General features: G+C 40.2%; 1 protein-coding gene across 1 annotated transcript; it reads right to left on the reverse strand. All coding sequences in view use genetic code 11, as the record gives it.

The window, feature by feature from the left end:
• Positions 1-3,492: 3,492 nt before the first annotated feature.
• On the reverse strand, positions 3,493-7,286 carry EGR_09241 (hypothetical protein; the record flags this gene model as incomplete). The annotated part of the gene is made up of 5 exons (XM_024498490.1): positions 3,493-3,670; positions 4,253-4,422; positions 5,520-5,551; positions 5,598-5,765; positions 7,100-7,286. The coding sequence occupies 5 exons, from the start codon at positions 7,284-7,286 to the stop codon at positions 3,493-3,495; spliced, it is 735 nt and encodes a 244-aa protein (XP_024347080.1).
• Between the last annotated feature and the right edge of the window lie 1,893 nt (positions 7,287-9,179).

Below are 9,179 nucleotides of genomic sequence, written 5' to 3' on the forward strand. Positions count from 1 at the left end.
TATTTATGGTCTTCGTATCTAAATCACTGTGTATGGACTGGTTGCATCTTAATTATTTCCTTCGAGCACAAGTGATCCGGATGAGGAGATGGTACATACCCTTGGATACAGCTACTGACGCCATCTTCTCTGTCAGAGTTGGAGTAGATGATGAACCTCCTTCATACAAGGCTCTGCCCATGCTTGGTGTGAGCTATCGCTCAGGTTCGGTAAAACCTGTTAAATGAATCCCGACTTTTACAACCAATCTAGTTTTAGAGCAATAATCTTCTCTTTCACGCTAGAACAGATTAATGATTTGACTTATCCAGGAATGTAACGGATTCTGCAGATGTGTTATCATCCACATCGACTGTCAACATTACACCAGTAATCGTAAACAGGAAGCATGCAAACCACAAACCGGTCGGAATATCTTCCTTTCTACAGCTTTGATCCATTAGGCCTAAAACCACTTTGACGATTTTCCATTCCCTAAACAAAGTCCCATACGGTTAGATCAAAGGCCATAGGCCTGCGTTATGCACTTGTTTTTGACGTTGCACAGAGCAGTCGATCTCTGCCTACATCCACAGTGTGATTCGTGAGCACATCGCCATGTAAAGAGGCACAATGTGTGAACCACGAAGTACCCTTCATCGCGCGATCAAAGGAACCTGCCCTATTTGTCTAACAGAGTTTTGGCAAACTAAAGACACTGCTGCATTTTTGTGAGCAATTTCATCGTTCTCTTGTGGATCTCATCGTGCATCTTTTTATACATAAACCCCCCAGTATGACGCCCAACCGGTGGTTATATCTAACCTCAGATATCAATTCACATCATCAAAAAATAGAGGTTTCGGAGAAATGTTTCGCCTCCATTGTACTGTGGCTAGACCGTGCAAAATGAATCACTGCGCTGAACCATTCATTCTCATTACAGTAAAAATTAGTAAATTCTTTAACAATGAGATGAAATGAGTGATTGTTGTGGGGCAGAAGTTTATTTACAGGGCCATTTTGAGCCTTTGAGTTCTGAAGGTTATTAAAATTTTGCCAAATATCGACGCATTTTCAGCAGTTACTCTACAGCCCGTTTCTCATTTGCCTGAAAGTTTTCAAGTATCACTAACGACAAACGGTACTCATTGTCTAAGTGGCGCGTATGTTCACTCTTCCCTTTTTCTTTTAATGCGTTTAATATATTATTGCTATTGTTTGACAGTTGAAATGCACCTGCATAATTGCTATTGCTCCAGCATTTGCCCTCTGAAGCAGGAGTATATGCATCACATAACAGATTATCCCTATTTTCCATGCAATTGTTGCAGCATTAATTCAAAATCACGGGTTTCCTTCAGGTCACATATGTGGTCAAATCTTGACGCGCAACAAAGTCAGGGAGATTAAAGCACTGTGACAAGTCATGACGGCCTAAACTAGAAGCGGAAAAAATATAAAGTTAAATAAAATCGCAAAAGTGGGCATGAAGTCGATGAAATCGATAGATTTGGTGAGTCATGGCGACGAAATTGAGAAGAGTATTTCATCCCATGCATTTATCACTTCTACAGCTGTTACTTAGTCCTCCTTTCAACTTCCACTTTGCGGCATAATCCCTGGGCTCATCGGTCTTCTGCATGTCGGTAATAATACATATTCTGCTTGAATATTTTGTCTCCTTTCGTCTTTAGGAGAGCCATGAATGTCTGCATTTAGAACAGCTCATAAACAATAAGTAAAGCAGCACCCGAATATGAGTAAACCAAAATTAAAACTGGCACTGATAAATCTAAACACCCTTCAAAAGCAATGTAAAATTGTAGCATCAAATGGGAGGCAAATTGGAATAGACGCGTCCACAGGGCTTTGGTAAACGCAGCAATATGCAAAGTAGGAAGTGACCGCACAAGTGCTTTATAATTTATTCCAGGAAAGTAGTCAGTTGAAGAGTGGCACTGACATCACTTTCAGTTTCCTATATCCCATTTTCTATCCAACCATTATTTTGCTAATAATATGCTAATAATGTGTACATTTCAAAACTCATGGTAATGCCGGGCATCATCAGGCAGCTGTGTGTTTGAAACAGAGTGATTCAGCATTAAGTTGCATTCACTTAGGGCAGAAACTTTGGCTGGAGGGGCAGTAGCATTATATGCTTTTAGTAAAATTTCGCAAAATTGTGACACAGTGTACAAGGTCAGTAATGCCTCCATCGACAAACAAATCCGACGAAGTCATTTTAATGCGCTGAGAGGGTTTTAAGGCTTCTTTGTCCACTGATTTGTATCAGTATGAACATCTAAATTGAGTTCAACTGTAAAATGATGAATTCTCATAATACCTTCGTTTACATCCTCATTAAAAGGTAATAAGAAGTCTTACTGCTAAATGAACAAGTTGAGACTCAAAACCTCATATTAAATAGCGTTTCGTGATGGAATTTTATGCATGAAGCAATTATCAGTGATTGGCAAGTCCCAAATACGAAAGTCTTTGGAAGTGAGTGAATGATGAGGTGGATTTGTTAATTCGCTGCTTCCGTAGATATAAAGCTGAACACGAGGCAGCCATGACCTCGAACAAGCATTCCTCCAATCCCTATTTGTAGGTTGCATCAATCTTCGCAGGACACTTGTGAACTAAACGGGCTGCAAGGGCGCACAATCTGGCTGTATTTGTACACTGAACTCGCCCGCGCCTCAAGCTACTGATTTAACTCAAATTCCATCCTCCCTCCACCTAATTCATTTGCTGCATCTTTCCTCTTCAAAAACTATTTCGCCCATCGCATCCATTCAAATATTTTTGGCCATTCATCCCCTTTCAACAAAAGAAAGCCTTGATAGGGTGTAGGGATAAGTGTACCAGTGAGAGCTTCTCGTTTTTTATATCCAGTGCAAGTATATGAGCGAGTTTGGATAAAATGTGCTAAAGGGAGCAGGGCTATTCGGATTACATTTGCGGTTAGCATTTGAATACGGATTCAACGGAACGGGGAATAAATCTTGAATAGCAGCGAGGGTAATCAGATGGTTTCGTGTCCAAAATTACGTACAACTTCAAGGGAATGCAATTTTTACAACGTCAAGACCCCAGTGACACGGCTGCCACAGTTCAAGCATATTAAAATAAAAGATTTGCAGTCTGTTCATAAATGTTAGAGGTACATTGTCGCAGAATCGACAAAATTCAGCAATTAACACATGTAAGATGTCCACTATTGAAGTTTTACGACTTCAAAGGGGTGCCTCAAAGGGTGAAGTAACAAAAAGTCCAAAAGGCTTGGAGCAAAATACCTCACAGGCAATCCCTTGTGCATGCAATAGAACTGTGCTTCCGGTTTTGCTGAACTCTGGGGCCAATGGCAATGTTACTTTCTGAGGAATGAATATTTGTTGGTGTACTTATAACTAAACTTAAAACATGAATTAAGCAGAAAGTTGTGTCAAAGGAATGATGAGTATGCGGGATGCATAAACTCATTCACTGTAAAGAAGTTTAAAATCAGTTAAGACAAAAGGCTGGCTTGATTTTGAAGATCATAGCACCGACAATAAAAATATAGCGATACTTCCTTTTGCCAGCATTTGGGAGTAAAATTCGAAATGAAGTAAGATATTTGCGACGGTGCTGAATGGATGGCATTTGCATTACTATCATTGGCAGTAATTCAGAGGCTGACCTTGGGACAAAATTACTTTAAATAAATGCGACATCACTGACTTAGATAAATGGTAACCTTCTTATAATCTTGTTTTATAGTAGTTCTTTCATACATGAAGCAGTCAATAATTACATTTCTGTAGTTTTGCTTACCTGAGGACGGTAGAACGTAGCAGCAGACACAACAAATTCTTATTGTAGTTTTATTCCCACTTCTGCGTTGATCCTACCCAAGTGCGAGGAATGTTTGAGATGTGTGCTCCAATTTGCAAAGTGCGATCTCACGGTTAGCCCGCTTAATTTTTTTCGAATTCAGAAAATTTGGCAGTAGGAGAAATGTTTGGCTTAGGCGTTAATTACAGTAGCGGGGTTGTGTGAAACAAGCCTCCACGAAAATAAGCTAACGTGGTTAATTCTGCGAACCGTGTTGCAAATGCGCGTGTCATCGGGTGAGGAAAAAATTGTCGTGATGAGCATTTCCCCTCTGTCTACAACTGTGATTGCCGAATGCACTTTAGCACACCGTTTAAAAGTTCATCGAGCCGCTCACGACACGGTTGACCGTTTGAAGCAATGCAATTTGCCCAGTAATTCAACTTACATGATCAATAGCAAAAACTGACGAAGTATGAGATCATTTTGGCGCATAAAATGCGTCTTCTCAAATGCAACTGGTGTTCGTGATGCGAAAGGTGGTGTAAATACCGTTGAAATTAGAAAGTGAATGAAATCACAAATAATGATAGCAGTAATGATAGGAAAAAATGAGGACTTTTAATACAGTGGTTTCCTACATTATTTAATTTATTATGGGGAAAGTGATATCTTCAAAGGAATTGGCATTTTCTAGAAACCAGGTATTCTAAAGATTACTTAGACATTTCCAATTTTGACCTCACAGTATATAAATGAGATTCGGTAGATTCAGCAAGATTTTAATGCTGTTTATGATCAAAATACACTGAAAACTAAACATTAAAAAACTCTTAGGAAACATCCCAGTATGAAAACCTCACCCATTAAGTGATCATTTTGGAACCACTACTGCACTGAACTCTCCAATTTTTTAAAATTTGTGTTATTCTGGAGTCAACTGCTTAAGATTTCATTTATAAGTTATGAGTTAATACTGCCAGGCCTGTGAGCAAATGCATGTATGGGATGGGTTCGGAAAAAATTCTGCACAAAATACATACATAATAACCAAATTTCCTTTACTTTAGAGTTACTTTCTGGCCTTAACTTCCGTGTTTTCTATAGAAAACCATCATCCGTTTTGGGTCATATTGCTCCACGTCTTATGTTCAAAGGCAGACAACGATAAATTTGGGTTTTATCTTACCTTTCCTTTGGAGATAGCATCAGCACTTAAAATGCAGTGCAGAATTTGCCATGCAGGTTGAACATCTTGAACGCGGTTTGGCACTTACCCGGCTAAGATTATCGGATCTTTGCTGTATGGAGGGTGTATACTAAACTGTAATGGTTGTGTTGTTTTAATGTTCCTTTTAGAGAGGAGGTGGGTAGACCAATCTTACCTCACGACTGGAGCTTCAACGTCGAGTAGTCAGGGGAGAGCTTCCGCAGCCTCATCCCCTAGACTTGTGCTAGTTTACCCCGTCCACTTATCTGAATAAACACGTCGCAGTCGAGTTAACCTGGGTGTTCAAAGAGTACGAATACCAGGGAAATGAAGATATAAGAGTCCCGCCATACCCTACCATTTAGAAATCGAAATGTTCGAAAGAAAGAGAAGGGCGCTCAAAATTATTTGGTGTCTTGTAGCTGTAGGGCCAGTTTAAGGTCTCATCCGAAGAATGTGGGATTTACAATGCCGAAGTATACGACCTCTGGGCAGCATTAGAAACCAAAATTTGTGCTATTGTGATGGTCTCATGTCCTGACAAAAGAACAGACGCGATATCCAGCCGCACCTAGTCTACTACTATAAATATAAATGAAATGCAAAATACTAGTCAAAGAAATGCTGTTGTACGTATAAACCGTGCCTTTAAAAATGCATCTTAATGCCCAAATTACGCGAGTTTGCAACTCGCTTGAAAAGAATTCAGGTTTTTTGCCGGCACACAATAAACTAAACTGTGTAAAATCGGCTGACAAAAGGTAAACTTCATATATATTATATGTGATGGCCATCAGTATTTAACTATCAAAATGATGATTTTATTAGTCGAAAACTTATAAACTAATTTAGTAGGAAAGAATAACGCAAAGATTTGCTGTTTTTACCTTTTGAATTAAACTTACATTGCTTTTGATACTAGTTTTGTTTGCCTGTTCTGCAATGCGTTTGAATCCATCAGTAATTATTCACTCAACATACAAAACTTCTTGCTCAGATTGGTGTATTGCCCAACAGTGCGCTTTTCGGTGAGTTAGTTTGCACTGGTGTGCATATTGTGGCTCTCTGTTGCTTTCACCCCGTTTTATGGGGGCGTTTTGTGGAAATCTTTTTTTCTTTGTGGAAATTGGATCAGTATTCAGTTGCAAGATAGTTGCTTGGTGAAATTCTAGCAACTCACCTATGCCAACCGTCTACATTCTCATTGCAACATGTTATCGTTTGGCACGATTTGCTGGATTAGTACATTTGTGTTCCACACTTTTGTGCAATGAGATTTTCATCTGCTTGTTATAGAAGAAGCCATTGCTCCTCCAGCGTGTGTGATTTGACTTCTGGGGTCACTTCCAAATCTTCTTTGATCTTAGTTGTCTGTTTTATTTCCACTCTTCAGGAGGCTTGTATTCCTTCTTAACAGATGTGGAGTGTTTTTTTTACCTTGCTCACTATGAAGACACCTTCTGAGCAGGTCTTCTCTCCCGGCCAATTGCGTCGGCGACGCCTGCGGTAATGTTCAGCACAGCTGTGGGCTCCAATGTCTTCTTGAAAACTTCAGACTGAGCCTAAATGAAAGCGTAGTTTACATGGCTGTTGACATCATCATCTATTTCTTCCGCCTTTTTGATGAGGTGTTTCCATGTTTTCCGCTATATCTCTAATACTTTAAAGACCTGTGAAACCGGTGTTTATATTCGAAGTTTTTGCGGACTGTCGCTTTATTCTGTAGGACTTGCGTTATGATAGCTCCCATAACCTAATATGTGACTCCTGATTTCGCAAATGGAGGTATCGATGACATCTTGCTGGTCTTTGTGAATAATAACAGTGCTTGCTTTGGAGCTAGTATATTTTGAGGCGTATAATTTTACTTTGTCCCCTACCTTTTGCCCTTTTTGGCCCTCACTTCTTTATTAAAAGTCTCGCTGGATTATTATATTCAACCTTTGTCGTTAAATAAGATCATTTTTTCCCATTTTACTACTTTTTTGTAGCATCGTTTTTATTCAGGAAACTCAGGTGTCCCATTTTATTGTTCGCCGCTAATCGCGACGATTTCTTCTTTGGATTTTGTTCATTTTGACACACTTGTTCTTCCTGCTTTTTGGTTTTTTTGGCTTAGATATGGTAATTTCTGTTTGAAGTCATATTGTCGGTGCCAACCTTTTTCTAGATCTATTTCCTTCGTGCAGACTATTTCAGCCCGAAAATGTTCTGATATTACTCGGTTTAACAATTTTTGGGTTCTTATTGTCCTTTGCTTTGTTCCTGTCATTTAAATCACCAATGTATAAGTGAATTTGCGTCGTCGATTTTCATTTGAGATTCAAATATTGCAATTCCTGCATTGAGCAAATGCACTACTAGATTGTCATCAGTGCAATTAAATAAATTACAGATACGCACCACGAAACGGGTTCCCACGTTGCCCGTAGCTGTCACAAAACCGAGTCATCCCGACTTCATCTATTGCAAGCAGAGCGTCAAGCCCTGGGCGCGAATTCCCTATCGATGTGGCTGGGTTCGTGGTCAATTTTTGGCTGATTCTCTCACATCCTGATGCAGAACTTGACGCTGATCCCGAGCTCTACGGCACGCTGAAAACAAATTGTTTGAAAAAGCCAGATCTCTGGGCTTTCACTGATCCTGAATTTAAAGCTGGTGGCCACAAATGCGTATGTCTCCGATCACTTATAATTGCGCTTGTTCCTTGTCTTCCTGACCGAATGATTTTACGATTCAATGGTCATGCACGCAATTCCCCTTCCTAACTCTGATAACGGATCTGCCTTACACGTTGTGTGCTCTTTTATTTCCACTCCATTCGTTCTTCAAGTAAACTAAAGGTCTCTTTCACGGCAGAAATCGCAGCACTTTCTCAGGCTTTTCAGTGGGAAGAATTGCCAGTCAAAGGAGGCACCTGATTGGAAGCACTTGGTACTGTCACCTCAGGTTTTATTTACATCTGTGTGGCACATCGTTATTAGGTGCCTTTAGTAATTGTGGTCGTATAATGGACACGTATCTTGTTTAATTTGCATCTAAGCACATTAGGGAGTGAGATTGTTCTTCTTGTCTGTGGCCGTTTCGATGTAATTGTTTTTGAAATCCTAATGTATTAGTTCAGGACGATGACCAGGATAACCCTAAGGCTGGAGGAAATCATACGAGTCTGGAAGTAGAGAAGAGCTATTGTTAGCACGGGTGACTTCGACAGGGCTGCGTACCATCCTTGTGGAGCTGTATGGTGGGAGACTAGAAAAGCCTGCATAACTGCATAAAATTAGATTGAATATCACTTTGCAATTGTTGCGTAACTTGTTGCTTTGGGCATACTGTCACCTACATCCTGGTTTCAAGGTGAAAGATTGCCAGCAGGGGAGATGGAGTAATATTAAGTGGAGTAGTTAGAAGAAGAAGCTCTCAGGTGTGCGCGGTGTCTCGTCTCTGTCATCGGAGTCAGCCAGACCTGCACAAGCATTGTCGTGCGGCCATAGGTGCGGACATGTGTACATATCATCGAATAGGCTCTCTTCCATCATCGTTCTCTATCGTCACGCCCACTTTCCTACCTTCTCTTGGGCTTCTTTTCCCTTCCCATATAGCCTCTTGTTTAACTACTTTATTGTGACTTGGTGACCCCTACCGATGGCGGCACTTCTAATCTACTGTTACGGGGAGGCATTGGGTAGATGGGGAGAGTGGTTTTAAGGGCGCCTCCGAGCTTAGCAAAAATTGCGTGGATTTTGATTTGACTGTTGCTGATGCGCGTGTATAGTTTTCTATGGCTTATTGTGACCTGTTTTCTTTTCTTACTGTCGCCTCTACCCCGGATTTTGGCTAATTTGTGCCTGTTCTACCCATTTTATTGGGTATCAGATCAGAGACCCAATGGACCAGTATTTCCTCCTTTTTATGTCACCGTTTTCAATCTCAAGATTTTATCCATTCTTATTTTTGTCGTTCTTTTAAGTTTAAAGTATCAGAATTTTTCTCTCGTGAGAGTAATATAGGCCTTTGAAGAGCAAAGCAGTATAATAGGTTGTTGAATGACATGTTCCTGCATCAGAGCAGTAGGTAAATTTCAGTAGTATCTCCTAAACCACTCATGGTAACCTTCAGTCAACAAATTGTTCAAATTTCCAGTTTTGCCACTCACGGTGTTGGT

Source organism: Echinococcus granulosus (assembly GCF_000524195.1).
Source record: "Echinococcus granulosus chromosome Unknown EG_S00139, whole genome shotgun sequence".
Taxonomy (NCBI): Eukaryota; Metazoa; Platyhelminthes; class Cestoda; order Cyclophyllidea; family Taeniidae; genus Echinococcus; species Echinococcus granulosus.